Genomic DNA, 15,673 nt, shown 5'->3' on the forward strand with positions numbered 1-15,673 from the left:
ATCGGACGTCTAAATTTATTTGTTTCTTCTCTATGTGTTACAATTTTATCGGACAGTCTTTGAAGAGATCTTAGTTTTCGGTTTCTGATTTCGTTTGACAACAGAATAGTTGTTTGGAGTGCATGTCCATCTGCCATCGAACGAGAACGTGGTGGTTCTAGTGAAAGTACAGATTCCAGATTGGAGCACAAAATGAAAACATTTTAGTTTGTGGAGAAAATAGAGCAATAAATGAATTATTTTCGTGATCATTTGAAATATCTAATTACCATGTTAATTAGAGATTGTTGATAAACAAACGATAATTCACAATTTTACCAATAAAGTGTCGGCCTAGATGGCAAGAGAGTTTGCTCTTCTCTTGGTTAAGATCCCGAATGTATCATGCCGATGCGGGGGACTGCGCCCTTACAATCCTCTAAAGTGGTGGATCAATCAAGATGCACGAAATCTAGCCTAGACACTACCTGACCCGCTATATCAAGAAAAAAAAAACTGAGAATTTTCATGCCACGCGGATTTTTGCTAATATGGGTTAGGAATCTCAACAACTTTGCTGATGTTTTCTTCAAGCGGAGCTAGTATAAGCCCGACCTTACCCTCTCAGGAAAATTGTAATATCGAGCGCAAACCCTATCGTAACCCTAAAAATATAGGGGTGGTTTCACAAACCCCGACCAGGGACTTAAACTAGCATCAGAAAGCAAGTATACAGACTGAGACTCTAAAAACTCTTTCATTGGGAAGTGCAAGGTGTAGGCAAACAATCGAGAAAATACCCATGGAGAGTTCTTGCCTTCAAGGTCAGACATATGTTCTTTTTTTCTTGGTTAAGGGTTTTGAGGGCGATGAGAATGTGACCAAAAAGGGTTTAGAAGTAGAGTTAAGACTACGGTGACTGTGCACGACCTCTGTTGGTAGATTCTGAGCATGTCTAGTTTGCATGGTCCAATTACTCGGTCGAGAAATAGAGATGACAGTTACGTTAGGCTGCGCGATTCATGGCCCCAACACGGCATGCCGTAGGTCGTGCTTGGAATGGCTGGTCTGCTAAAGTGATTGATTGCTTTGATCACAGAATTTTGGCATTTGATTATATCATGTGCTTTTGTGAACGGATTCTAGATATGACAGTTTCTTTTCTTACATTAATTGATAAGAGTGGATTGTCAGTGTTGGCTTGTGCTCACAGTTACCGCCCAGTCTTGAGTCCCTGTTTTGTCCAGGCGAAAACATAGTGCTTCTGTCTGGACCATCGTGTTGGGCCTAAGGAGACTCTTGCTAATAATCCGGAGAGTGATGTCTGGTGGAAGACTTTTGCTTGAAGCCTGCTTATGAGATCAGTGAAGGAAGAACGCTTGATGAATCCAAGATGGTTCTGGATTTTGAAAAACGAAGAATCTTCCCAGGATCAGATTTGGCTAAATTTGCACGATGGCATAGCTGTCAATGATGTCATCGCATCTAGAGAACTTTTAATGTCCAAACAACCTGACTCAGATGTGGTCAAGAAGCTCTGAGCTGAGACCATCAACCATCTTTTCCGAGCTTGCCCGATAGCTAGGAAATTTTTGAATTACTTAGGAATTCCTACCACCTTAAGAAAAGAATATGCAGGATTGGATTCGCGAAGACAACTGGAGTAAGGTTCAGTATCAGAGGCCAAAAATCCCATGTGGAGAATGCTCTTCCATGCGGGGTTTTGGTGCCTTTGGATAGAAAGAAATAACTGTTATTAAAGACCTTTTCTTTAGTGACTCCACCGGTGGTACTTGCTTGTATAGCAGAGAATGTGACTTGACTTGGTTCCTTTGATGTAATTCTGGTTCTCACCGGAAAAAACACGAAATCTGGTTAACCTCTTGTTGGACCAGGTATCAAATGAGAAGATTGCCAACAGTCGGCCCACATAAGCTGGCCCATCTCAGCCCAGTAGTTCTCTTTTTTCTGAAGCATTTGCCGTACCGACCGAACTTTCCATGCAAGAAACCTGGAAACTGACAAAAATCAGAAAACTTTTTGTGGGTAGCCATCGTTTTCATTCATCAGTCCCCCGGGGTCTCTCGTGGGTTCCCCATAATCCACCAACATCCACCGTGTTGGATTCTTCTGCAGTAGGGTTTTTGTGGGGTTTCTCCACATCCCCTTGACCATATATAACTGAATTCTATCGAGTTATACGAGAGAGGCAGAGAGAGAGAGAGAGAGAGGGAGAGAGGGAAATGGGTACTCTGAGAAATGGAGCAGAGAGAGAAGAGGCCGGGGAAGAGGAAGAAGAGCCAATTCTGAAGAAGCAAAACCAGAGGTTCTGCATGTTCCCCATTCGGTACAAGCCACTCTGGGAGATGTACAAGAAGGCTGAGGCCAGTTTCTGGACTGGTACTGCCCTGCAATTCTCCTTTTTTTCTTGTAATTGCGTTTGTGAATGTGTTTTTGAGTTGGTTTCTCTGTTTCATCATGTGTGATTCCTTCTTTCCCATTATATTGGAGTGATATACTTATATGCAGTATTATTCTCGGAAATATTTCGATCTCATTAAAATTTTCGAGAATTGCCTTCTGTTTCATTACTTGTGTTCATCCCTTGATTTATTTGAACGATATGTGCTTGGTGTTTCGGATATTTTATTCTGTGCTTTATAAGGATTCCACTGACTTGTTGCTCTGTACTTTTGGGCTCTCTTGGTTTCTCTGTAAAGGGGACTCTAAGTTTTGCCCATTTTTAAGGAAGTCGGTAGTCGGGGGGTGTCAACCGATCAGCAAACGTGTAATTTGGCCTATGTTTTTAATTTATCAAGTAAGATTACCATGGACTATTTAGGGATTGGTTTCGTTATCTGATCATGTATGTGTCCTAATTCAGTATCAAAGACTTCGCATATACTTTTCTGTGAGAAATGGAGAATGATCGAATAATGCAGTGGAGTATTTTTTGTCGTGGAGAAAATATGATTAGAGACGAAGGGTTGCAGCACAATTAGAATGAGCGATGGTTGTAAATGAATTTGGATGACAATTGTACAAAGATTTTCAAATTCTGAGTCAAATCCTTTTGTTCTAGCCATTCTCCATTGTGTTGGTGCACATGTTGAGATCTTAAATGAAGAAATTTAAATGCTTTGAAGAACACGTGAAACCTGTGGTCATTTTCAAAGTAGTTCTGGAGCATACATCTTGGTTCAGTGTATCGCATATCCACAATCTTAAGGTAATAATTCAGAACACCTCTTATTTCAGTCTTGCACGGCATTTTGCTTGCTAAGATGCAAGCAGCTTCATATGAGAGTATTTGCAATTCCATGTGCAGACACTGATGGTTAAATATTTATTGCATCAGATGGCAAGTACCAGTTAATTTTCTAATATTTAATCCTCTTTTATTGGGTTTGCAGCTGAAGAAGTTGATCTGTCTCAGGATTTGCAGCACTGGGAAGCTTTGACAGGCTCAGAGAAGCACTTCGTAAGCCACGTGCTTGCATTTTTCGCTGCATCTGATGGTATTGTGTTGGAGAACTTGGCTGCAAGATTTTTAAATGACGTTCAAGCTCCAGAGGTAACCCTCATCAGATGAAGAATCTGTTATTTGTTAATATATTTCGACTAGATCGTATTGGGGATTGAATGTGCTATTCTGTTATAGCTTCGATGTTAAGTTGGGAAATGTGACACGAAAAGGAGGAATACACATATGATGAATTATCACTGTGCTCTAAAATAGTGAGGTTGACCGTATGGGATAAGTTCTCCGCTTATGCTCTGCTATTGTCTCTTTCTTGATGCAAGTATCTATCTCATTTTTCTTCATTTTCTATATCTTGTTCCTATCTCATGTTTTTTGTTGTTCTTCAATGGTTGGTGAAACACCCATTATTAGATTGGTCATTGCTTTTATCTTCTTCAAATGTCTGGAAGAGTAATTCCTCTCAATACACTTTCAGGCTCGAGCCTTTTATGGATTTCAAATTGCAATGGAGAATATTCATTCCGGTATTGCATATCAGACTGGTTATTTATTATTATTCAGTGTTATGCAATGTATGCTCGTTGTTATGGATATTATTATGGCATCTTACAGAGATGTACAGCTTACTTCTGGAGACTTATATAAAGGATTCAAGAGAGAAGCACAGATTGTTCAATGCAATTGAAAACATCCCATCTGTGGCTGATAAGGCTAAATGGTCATTTAATTGGATACAAAGGTGATGCTCATTTATTTTGGCAAATTTGATCTTGGCATTTCTTACGTATTGAGTTCACAATGGATGTGATAATAATGTTCTGCAGTAGTTGAATGTTCATTTTCATTCTTAACTTGTGATTTAACATTATTCTCAGAGGTCATTTCAGTAGTCGAATGTCCCTTTTCATTCTTAAGTTTCTGATTTGCAGTTCCTCTTCTTTTGCGGAAAGACTAGTCGCTTTCTCTTGTGTGGAAGGAATTTTTTTCTCTGGGAGGTACTTTCTTGATAATCTTCACTGGCTCCACTTGATATTTAAGTTAGATAGATTTCAATGCTTAACTTTTTGAATAACATGGTTTTATTGGGGATTGTGATATTTTCCCCTTTGTTTATTGGTTGCTTTTTTATTCAGCTTCTGCGCTATTTTCTGGCTTAAAAAGAGGGCATTGATGCCAGGTCTGACATTTTCGAATGAGCTCATTTCTAGAGATGAGGGCCTCCACTGTGACTTCGCTTGCCTTTTGTACAGGTGATTTTTCTTTTCCAGAGTTAGTTAAAATTAGCTATTGTCAATGAGTTGATGGTCCGTCATTGTTTTTCAATAGGTAAGTTTTTAAATGGGTTTCCTTCATGTTAGTTTGTTGCAGAAGCAACTACATCAAGAAAAGGTTCATAAAATTGTTCAAGAAGCAGTTGAAATAGAGATCCATTTTGTCTGTGAGGCACTCCCATGCGCGTTAATCGGCATGAATTCAACTCTAATGAGCCAGTACATAAAGTTCGTCGCCGACCGGCTTTTGGTATATTTCCTTTCCTCTTAAATGCTTTTTCCATCACTTCTAGGGTGGTTGCATTTTCTGTAACTTATTGATTCATACTTACAAAAAATTTCAGGTTGCTTTAGGATACCAGAGAAAATATAACGTGGAGAACCCGTTTGAGTGGATGGAGTTCATATCCTTGCAGTGAGTATTGAAATCAGATGTTTTGGCTTCTTTATTGTCAACCTGGATTTATAATCTCAGTGATTGATCATTTGATCAGACTAATTCTGCTTTTAAGATTTTAACCTCATCTATAATACTTCTCGTCTTTAGCATGGATATCCTATAAAATAATGAAAAGCACTTAATTAGGAACAAAACTTGTTTGCCCGACTATAGGGTAGATAGCAATCATTTAAGCATGCTATTGAATTAATCATTTCATAGTCATTCTGGTGGAAGGATTTTAAATATTAGGAAGACTAAATGTCATAGTCTTATGGGGTGGATAGCAGTCATTTTCAGTTTAAAGCTAACATAGCGATCAATGATGTCTTCAAGGAATATGGATTGAGTGAAGGAAAGATTTTGATATTTTTTATAGGGTCCTGTTTGTTCGTGTCTGATAGCCTTTTTCCCTTTGTTTTGAATCACTTGCTTCTTTGTGAAGTTTTGTTTATCTGGGAGTTGTTTAATGTGAGGCTTTTTGTTCCTGACCACTGTTGCGGTTTGCAGATTGAGCCTTATAGTTTGAACTCCTTGAATTCAGCCTGAGTTCGAGTTTGTTAATCCTTTTTGTTTCTGCTGTGCAGAGGAAAGGCCAATTTCTTCGAGAGACGGGTGGGCGATTATCAGAAGGCATCTGTTATGTCGAGCCTTCAAGATGGTGGCAAGAACTTTGTCTTCAAGCTTGACGAGGACTTCTAAACAGTTGGAAAATTGCTAGGGTTTCATTTAGCATAGAGATGCTGAAAGCGGGCATCGTAAATTTTTTGTTGTCATCACAGCACGGAACTTTGTTTATAGTATATCCCATTAAGAAGTAGCCTTTAGGTATCGGTTCATTGTGTGAATTGTCGATTCCTAGATTGATTTTGGCCTTCTGAAGTTCCTTTCAAATGAATCGTCATTTTGGCTTCAAGTTGTTGTCAATTTAGGTGTGGACCTTTGGATGTTTTTATCGTATGTTGGTCTAAGTTCTCCAAGGTTTTCTTGAGCTGCTGAAGCATCCCAAGGAAGAACTAAATCATATTTCAAGTAGATGAATATTTATATATAAACTTGTAATATCTTGCCGACGTAGTTAAAGTGATAATTACCAAAATATTATATTTATTGCAATATAATGTCATGTTATGTGCTCAATTTTGAACTATAATCTAAATACATTGTTATTATAATTATTACAGCGTAATAAGTATTACATTGTAGCATTATTCCATTACTGCAACCAAATGGGCCGCTAGACATTATGTTATCCGGTTTCAACATACATTAATCGAAGGATATGTTCACGTGCTTCAATTAATCATCCTCACATATGACCATTGTCCATAGATCGCGGTTCTGATGGTCATGTGCTCACGGTTCAAAGAAGCATGTTATATAGAAAAGAGATGACCCAAGAATCATTTTGCGACAGTTCCAACACGCACGTCTGCAGTCCAACTTACTCGCAAAGAGCGAAGCTGTGCCGTGCAAACCACTTGGGAGGTTTCTTCCTCGAGAAGAAAACAAATCTCAGTCGATGCAAGCTCCCCACGAAACTCACAAGCGAAAATTTGAAGCCACACATGAAATAGACAAGCAGCACTCGCCCCACCGGCAAATGTTTGAGCGGCACTGGCACCACACAGATGGATCCTAAGCTAATTGAGGATACATAGCCTCATATTAAACCATGGATAATATCATTCACTACTGTCAATGAGAAGAAGACGGTGACCCAAAATGAACGACCCGAACATAACATAGCATCTGCAATTATGTCATGGTGGAGATATATTTTTCACCTGCAAGCGGTCCAATTGACCGTCATCCGAATCGCCTTCGAAACCTCAAAATATTGCACTTAAATGCGCATTTTGAATCCGCATGAGAGAGTGACATTCTTCTACCAATGAAGGGGGAAAAAGTGACATGTGCAGGGCAAGTATTATCCAGTTAGTAACCATATTTGCACAATAGTCGACCAGGTGCACTTCAGAGGGTCGTTCTCCTTGATGTTCGTGGCAAGACATAACTATTTGACATTGATCCAGTTCATGATTCTAAAAAGCAATCATCCACACCAAGTCATGACTGTATTTACGAAGCAAGCGGATGTTCAATGAATGAAACTGCATTTGCAGCGACACACGCCTCTCTCTGTCTCAACCCCAAAAAAGAGCTGGTGCACTAAGAATACAGCATCCAATCACAGTAAATCACAAGCTCAAATAGTTCAGCTCAACAAACAAAACGCAGGAGGTAAACTGGCGAAGAGAATGAGATGATCCATTCTGTTATCGACTTTACCAAACATAAATTGCAATATATACTTCTACATAAAGCAGAGTCATCATCCATCATTTGATGCACCTACAGCAGGGTCATTGCTATCAGAATCTGCATTCAAGTCAACCAAAGGTGAAACTGAACTGGTAATCGAGGATCAGGTGGGTGAAATGACACCCCGTTACCGGTATTTGCTGCAGCAGATGTTAGAATCAGCCCCTGAGCTTCGCTGCTTCACGGGCTGCTATTTCCTTGGCCCTTTGGGCTCTTTCAAACACCTCTTCCTGTGAAAAAATTGATATTGACGTTTATGCATACAAATCAATAAAGCAATGGACTCTTACCACTTACAGTATAATGTTACAAGGCTTTTTCAACTGATTAATCTGTAGTTATCTGCTGAAGTCGTAAAGACCAGCTTGAAGGATGACAAGAGAAGTCGAAACCGTCTAATGCAAGATATAGCAATCTACAAAAATCTAGTAGAATGAGTGATTACAATTGCATTTTCATAGGATCAGAGAATTACCAGCCCTTGTATTCTTTGTGCTAAAAAATAGAGAAGTTCTTTAATTACTTGTATAAGGTTTTCAATTCGCAAGACTGTTTCAGTTCTGACTCCTACAGATAATATCTATTCTACATCCTAATAAATATTGAGTACAGCCACTAAAAGGATCATGGTAGTTTTCATCCAATGACATCCTTCTTATTCTCAATGATGATACAGCTTCTTATGAAAATGTTCCCAGATAGCACCTTTTTTTCATCATCAAATTGGGCTCTTTATGTAGGGAACAAACCTCCCTGATGACTTCAGATCAATGAGCTTCATAATTAGATTGCATCAAGGGAAGAATCATGAGATCAAACAGGCACATGCTAATTACCTGGAATTCTTGCACTTGCTTCTGTTGTTCAGCTTGCAACCTCCTGATTGTGCTCAAGAACTCCCCAACCGTGGACTCAATACGCTCGTTTAGCGCTTAGCCAGAGCCTTCCCCAAGTAAAAAGCGTCAAACACGGCCATGCTGTCATTTTCACCTATACAATTTCAGCAAACGGGCTCTAAACAATGCAACAAGTGCACGATAAGGACAATCTGTGTCACAATTGAAATAAAATGCCAGGTGACCCAATAACAATAAATTTGACAACCCCCTTCCCCCTTCTCGTATCCTAGACTTTTTACCATTAGAGAATGTGCACAGCACTTTGAAAAGGACACGAGACGGTCTAGAGAAGAACAGGCATTAACAATATAGAGAAAACTCTGAAAAGAAACTAACAACAGGGGAACCCACAATAAGAAAGCAAACGAAAATATTAACATTGCAAGTGTGATTTTTGGTCCTTAATCATGAAATTAGCAAAGATGCATTAATTATTGGACAACAGTGCAAGAAATAATAAGAGATCGAGGATTAAACTCAGCTAAACAAGAGCCGTTGGCAGTATGATAACTCAATACAGTTTCCATTACTACAATTAGGCAGGAATTCACGCCTATAGCAAATCTTACAGAACATGAACCAACGAAATATGAGCTTGTCTAAAAAGAAAAAAATCCTCCGCCTTGTATTCTTTAACATCCTAACCGACAACAGAAGTGCCTCTTCGGCATCACAGATCAAAATTCTACAAAGCTAATACAGGACGACAAAACTGCAAAAATGAATTGCTCTTATTTCCCAACTAATGTTCATCTGAGTTTTTCCTCTTCTTTGTCTTCTTATTCGGACGCTCCATCAAACCATCTTCTTCTCACCCCTCTTGAATCTCCTCACGCCCTCTCTTTTTCTTAGAACTCTCTCGCTCTTTAACTACAACCCCATTATCCAGTAAACTACTGTCATCTCCTCCCTTTTTCTTTTTCTTCTTCTTACTCGACTGCTCCGAGAAATCCTCTCCACCTTTCTCTTCCCCTTCAGTGCTCTCACCTGCCTTCTTCTTTGCCTCGTCAACAGCCATTACTCTGCCTTCATTCCTCACTCCAGCCTCCATCCCATTTTCCCCAAGATTACCAGTATGATCTGCATCCACCTTCTTCTTCTTCGACTTCTTTTGCTTTTTCCTATTGCCACCCAAACCCTCGTGATCCCCATGACTCGGCTCTTCACTGAGTTCAACCGTTACAGTCTGTCTCGGTTCCACACTCGGCTCAGTCTCTTGAGGTGGCTCTTCAGCACAATCTAACTTGCGGTGGTTGCTTTTGCATTCAGATTTAGGGGCCTTTAGTTCCTTGTGCAAATGAGCCAGCTCATCAAAGGCGGTGGAAGCACGCTGAAGATAAGCGCTGATAGCATGGGAAGCACCGTTCTCGACCGTCACAAACTTGGAGAGGATCTTAGCAGCTTTAGGGAGAGATATCGGCTTGGAGGAAATAACACGGCCCGCAAGTGTCTTCATTCTAACACGGTCCAAAAGTAGCCTTATCCTCAAATGATGTTGCCTCCAATTCAACAGTCCAACACTGGACTGCCCGTTGAACCTGCAAGGTGAGAAAATCAAGAACTAAATGCTGAGTCCGGAGCTAGCAAAACTAAAGAAATACACATGATCTCGCCTAGAGTCCATCCCAGCACTCACCCTAACTGGGGTTTCGGATATATATATGCGCAAGCACAAGGCAAACAACTGAATTCAATACTTTTAGTTCAACAACTTCTCGACCAGTCTTCTTTCTCTCAATCATAAATTTCATTCCTTAACCTCAACTTACTAGCTACCCTTCGTGGCGCGAAGTTTCCAATAAAAGGTGCAGAGATTTACTGATTAAAACCAACGACCCAGATACTAAAACCACCTAGAAAAATCGAAACAAGCCGCAAAGAAGCCATATGTCGTCGGCGCAAACTTGCAAACGCTCAAGTTCTCTTCGAAATTTCTGCTTTTTTCTTTGGTGGGTAGTAGCCGAAACATCCTCAAAGCATCCCCAAAGACGGGCTTTGCCCGCCAAAGCGCTATTCGCGATGATTTCGTCTTTCGCTCGAGCTTCATACGCAACAAGAAGCGAACAGAAACGCATTTTCACCAAACAGAACTCAACGGCGAACGGCGGATTCGGGGCACTGACCTCGTGAAACTCTAGCAGAATCGACCGGGATCCATGAGAAGCAGGAGGCGGCGGCTGCGCGTCCGGTTTTGCGCCGCCCTGGCTGGCGGTGGTGCGGCGGCGCGTTTGCTTGACCGGCGGGTGCGGAGGCCAAGCTTTAGGTCTGCTCTTCAAAGTAAAGAAGAGGGAAAAATCGCACCATAAAAGGCTATATAAAAAGGGAATATGAGGGAAAAAAAAGAGAAAAAAAAAGAAAAGAAAAGATAGTTTAGAAATAGAGGGATTAAATTAAAATTAAAAAAAGGCGAATTATAGTTTCTATGTAATGACAGTCTAAATCAAATCCTACTTTCATAATTTTTTTTAGTTTGTGTAATCATAATAAAGTAGAAAAGTGTGAAAAATGGTATTCATGTAGTAATATGATAAATATTATAATTTAAATTAATAAACATAAGAGATGGTGAAAATAGGAAGAGCGTTCGACTTTTAAATCTTTTCTAAATTGATTTTTTGCTCCTTATTTTGTAATATACATTCTTCATCTCATGGCATACATGGATTCTCCCTTTGTTTGAATGAGGACTACGTCTACGGATCATCAATTACTTGGGCTAGCTTAACTAATGTAGAAGTATACAGAGAAATACAATTTTTGATCTTCTGTAATTTTAGTATTTAAATTTTATTTTTTTAAGTATTGTTTAGTATAATTAATTCAAAAGATCAAATATACGCAAATTAACTTTTGAAATTCCGTAAGACTTTTACCATTGATATTCTAACAATAAAGATTTGGTTTATTTTTGTAAAAAAGTAAAAAAAAAAATCTTTGGGGGTGGCTCTAAACCTCCCCAATGAGACCATAATCACTCTATTTTTGGCCGTCATCGTTGTCGATATCTAAGTATCTAATAATAGATTAAAAAAAAAAAGTTCTTGTCGGTATCCGTTGTTGATATCCGAATGTCTAATAACAGATTAGAAAAACAAATAGCGCAGTTTGAGTACGAAAAAGGTACATACTTTCGTTCCGACTCCTAGAAAAGCGATGATGTTTGTGAAGTATACTGGTCACTGGTGCCCATATAGAGAATATGTATCTTTTGAGATTATTTAATTTAATGCACAGTTCACTTAAGGCAAAAACAAGAAATACATGGAGGACGGTAAAGAGAAAGAAACATGCCAAGACATCTCATCCCAGAAATTTCGGAAACAAAAGTTCACTTCATGTGGTCTAAACTTGATCAGACAGACTTGGTCATGGGTTTTCCAAGATTCTCCTATGATCAGATATTCCGTGCAGTTCATGTCCAGACATGCTCCACAAAATCGTATGAAATTCTTATCAAATTAGCCAAATAAATAATCATAATAACTAGCTGAAATAACCCAATCCTGAAGATGCCAACCCAGGTTTTCATTTACATTAAGTCAGGCTAGGTGGCATTAGGTAGTGGTTCCTCTTCTTTCTCTTCTCTCTTGGCAGTACTCCAGCTTTCCCTCACTCAAAAGATCAGCCCTTCCGGCACAGGTGTATTGAGGTAGTATATTTGGGCTTCTATACTCGCGAGATGACTGTTTCCAACAGCTTTAACTTTGGCATAGCCGAAACCATTAGGTGTTCAGCAAGTTGGCTAGCGGGTTAGGGAATAAAGTGCTAGAGAGGGAGGCCGGGGGTTCGACCACCAAAGCAAGGAAGAAGAACACCGTGCCATAGTGACCAGCAAGAAAAAACATGTGCCATTGCAGTAATGGTCTCGGACAAGGAGAGATCCTCAAGCTCTTTGGCGTCTGGAACTGAGCCAGTTCATGAGAGTGATCATGCTGGAATCGCAAGGACTATGGAATGCGCAGGTCGCCAGCAGAATGCACTCTATGTGAATTATGCTGACAAGATAACAATTCGAGAAGGCAATTAGTAGCTGAGATGGATTGCCTTTGCACATCTTTGAAATCCCATAACAGGACGAGCAATGCACATCTGATGCTTTTCTTCAGCGCATCGACCGTGGAAATGTAAGCATGGCGGGTCTGTGAACGTTGAAATCTTGAGCGAATGTTTCCAATTGAGCTGTGAACCTGTGATGCCTCTCCCATCTCAAGACCCACTATTCCGAGAAACACTTGCCTGAAGCCATATATGAAGTCAATACAGGGCAGCAAAAACTGTGGGTCCTGCATGAGGTTATGGCCATGTGGCATCAGTTTACTGGACATAGTCAGTAACGACTGTTACTTTTGGGGGCAGAACAAACCCATGGATCCGACTGTATCTCAACAGGTAGAAGCAGCCGCTGAATCACCCAACACCGCTACAACCAGGCAATCTCTTCAGTCCTTGACTGTGAATAACTCTTCTCGCTGAAAAGGCATCATGCCACCTCCCTACGTCTGCATATATGTTTGACAGAAGAACCCTACAAGGCCCATGAGTTGGCTGCAAATTTTCCAAGCTCTGCGCAGCCCACTCTCCTATCTCCACATTCCCATGTGTTCTGCACGCTGACAAAAGCGCACCCCATACTGCAGCATCTGCTTCCAAGGGCATGGTCCTAATCAATTCTGTAGCTTCTTGCATTCTCCCAGCTCTACCTAATATGTCCACCATACAACCATAGTGCTTAACATCTGGATCCACATCATACAAAACCTTCATGCTTCTAAAGATTTTTTTCCCTTCCTCAACTAGGCCCGCGTGGCAACATGCAGTTAGGGCTCCAATAAATGTAATTGAATTAAGCCTGATGTTTCGCTTCTGCAAGTTGGAGAATATTGCAAGAGACAGATTTGCATGTCCATGCATCGCCAACCCACATATAATTGCATTCCATGGTGACACGTCCCGACCATTGTCTCGAACTTGATGAAACACTTCCAGGGCAGAAGTGATGCTACCGCACTTTGCATACATGTCAATTATTGATGCACTCAAATTGTCATTGAGAGGGATGGAGTTCTTCTGTACATATTCATGAGCCCATGATCCTTCTTTCAGGGAACCCAAAGCAGCAATAGCGGAGAAGACGCTCGCCATTGTTACTTCATTAGGGCAGAGCCCACTTGCGACCATCTTGTGAAAGAGTTCAAGAGCCATATTTGGCTGCTCCTGCTGTGCATAACAAGAAATCATGGTGGTCCATGAGAAGACATCCCTTTCTGACATCTGGTTGAACATCTGCCTAGCCTGGTCAATCATTCCATTTCTTACAAATCCTGCAATGAGGGCATTCAGAGATGCAAGGTGGTCCTTCGATCCAGTCTCGAATTGCAGATGAGCAAGGTCGATCCTGCCACAAGCTGCATAGAAATGGATTATAGTTGCCTGGACAAAGTCAGAACAGTCAAAACCACATCTCACTATCAAATTATGAAGTTGCTGCCCCTCCACGGCTAGCACCGATCTAGCACAAGCTGAAACCAAATCAACTAGCATCACATCATTCGGCCTCAATCCAGACCGAAGCATTTCACGGCACATGATCAATGCTTCACTTAACCTCTGCACTCGCAAATAACTATCGATCAATGTACCCCACGAAACCACATCTCTACTAGGAATCTTCTCAAACAATTGTCCAGCCAAATCAACGAGTCCTGCCTTTGAATATCCGTTCAACATCACGTTCCACGAAACTACATTCTTCTTGGGCATCTCCTCGAATAACCTGCTCGCTTCCTCTATGCTCGAACAAATACAATACATGTGCAACAAATTTGTCGATACAATAACACTACTGTCAAGTAGCAATTTAATCGCCAAAGCATGAAGCATTCTACAGTTCCATGGCTCCCCAGAATGCGAGCAAGCCGGGATGACACTCGCCAAAGTCGCCTCGTTAGGGATGACGCCAGCAACCCGCATATCCTTGAAGACCTCGATCGCCTCCCCCCAAAACTTATTTTGCGCGAACCCCATTATCATAGTCGTATACGAAACACACTCTTTCGTCGTCATTTTCTCAAACACTTGGAAAGCATCCCACAACCGGCCAGACCTCACGTACCCAGCAATCATTATATTCCAGCAAACCACACCAGAGCCGCCGCAGGAACCAAACAGAACCCCAGCCTCATCCATCAAGCCGCACTTCGCGTACACATTGGTCAAGCTGTTGCGCACGAAGGAGTTGGCGAGGAGCCCTGTTTTGACGACGAGGGAGTGGAGCTGGCGACCCTGAGGAACGGCCGAAACAGAGGCGCAGGACTTGAGGGCCGACACGAGGGCCAGCTCGCGGTCGTAGCCTTGCTCGTGGGTGCCTCTGGCGTTGAAGAATGTGAGGACGTGGTCTCGCAGATGGGGAGGCGGTTCGGTGGCCGTAGCAGAGGAGACCCATCTCGGATTCGGTGGAGATGGAGAAGCGATCCGAAGGAGATGACGGAATTTGGGTCTGAGTGAAATGGTCATGAGAGGCTTGAGAGAGCATGAATATGGTGGAGCTGTTGCTTGCCTGAGTTTCAACAGACATGAAGGCTGGAATGGTTTTCCAGGCACGCGATGTGGACAGGTTTTGGAGGCAATATCAACGAAGGTTCTTTCACTAGATATGTTGAATTTTGTTTAGCAAAAATTGGGATAATTCTAAAAAACATTTTTCAGAAAGTTATTATTCAGGAAAAGAAAATGATAATATTTTCAGGTATTCAGCTGAAACTTGAAAATAAATTAGAATATATTTTTCGCTGTTCGATATCTGATTTGATTTTCCTTAAAAAAAATTAGCAAAATATTTGAATGTTTTAATTATTTTTAAATTTATTTTCCTTTTTAAATTTTTTCCTTCTTTTTCTTTTTCTTTCTTACTCAGCCGGTTGCCGCCGACCGACCGCAGGCGAGGGATGAGCTCGCCCTAGGCCAGCGAGGCTTGATCTCGCAAGATTCTGGCAACCTTAGGCAAGCTCCACCTCGCTGGCTATAGCGTGGTGGAGACTTGCCAGTCTAGGGTGAGCTTGTCCCTCGCTTGTAGCTGGTGCCAACGATTGCCGTGGCCGGCGATCGGCTGAGGAAGAATAAAAAAGAAAAAAAAACGAAAGAAAATAAAAGAAACAAAAAATAAAAATAAAAATTTTATTTTTTAAAAAATATTTTTATTAGAACAAATGTTTCATTAACTAAGGACCCGATCTCCAGCGTTGAGAACCTGAGCACGACCTCTATGGACTCAAGCTTG

At 41.0% G+C, this 15,673-nt stretch overlaps 3 protein-coding genes and 1 pseudogene across 3 annotated transcripts; 1 reads left to right on the top strand and 3 right to left on the bottom strand.

Annotated features, from left to right (window-relative positions):
* The first annotated feature begins 1,984 nt into the window (after positions 1–1,984).
* On the top strand, positions 1,985–6,082 carry LOC130135886 (ribonucleoside-diphosphate reductase small chain A-like). Its single transcript, XM_056305712.1, has 9 exons — positions 1,985–2,379; positions 3,393–3,553; positions 3,939–3,987; positions 4,076–4,202; positions 4,393–4,458; positions 4,597–4,713; positions 4,822–4,984; positions 5,079–5,149; positions 5,761–6,082. The coding sequence occupies exons 1-9, from the start codon at positions 2,223–2,225 to the stop codon at positions 5,873–5,875; spliced, it is 1,026 nt and encodes a 341-aa protein (XP_056161687.1). The 5' UTR covers positions 1,985–2,222; the 3' UTR covers positions 5,876–6,082.
* Positions 6,083–7,278: 1,196 nt separating this feature from the next.
* Positions 7,279–8,639, bottom strand: LOC115693437 (uncharacterized protein At4g13200, chloroplastic-like; annotated as a pseudogene).
* A 207-nt stretch (positions 8,640–8,846) lies between these two features.
* Positions 8,847–9,934, bottom strand: LOC130135891 (uncharacterized). Its single transcript, XM_056305715.1, has one exon. It carries the CDS (start codon positions 9,851–9,853, stop codon positions 9,209–9,211), a length of 645 nt encoding a protein of 214 aa, XP_056161690.1. The 5' UTR covers positions 9,854–9,934; the 3' UTR covers positions 8,847–9,208.
* Positions 9,935–11,669: 1,735 nt separating this feature from the next.
* On the bottom strand, positions 11,670–14,943 carry LOC130135885 (pentatricopeptide repeat-containing protein At5g19020, mitochondrial-like). Its single transcript, XM_056305711.1, has one exon. The coding sequence runs from the start codon at positions 14,908–14,910 to the stop codon at positions 12,805–12,807; it is 2,106 nt and encodes a 701-aa protein (XP_056161686.1). The 5' UTR covers positions 14,911–14,943; the 3' UTR covers positions 11,670–12,804.
* Positions 14,944–15,673: the final 730 nt, after the last annotated feature.

This window comes from Syzygium oleosum, unplaced genomic scaffold (genome assembly GCF_021117445.2).
Source record: "Syzygium oleosum isolate NSW1041296 unplaced genomic scaffold, Sole_v2.1 Sole_v2.38, whole genome shotgun sequence".
In the NCBI taxonomy this organism is placed as follows: domain Eukaryota; kingdom Viridiplantae; phylum Streptophyta; class Magnoliopsida; order Myrtales; family Myrtaceae; genus Syzygium; species Syzygium oleosum.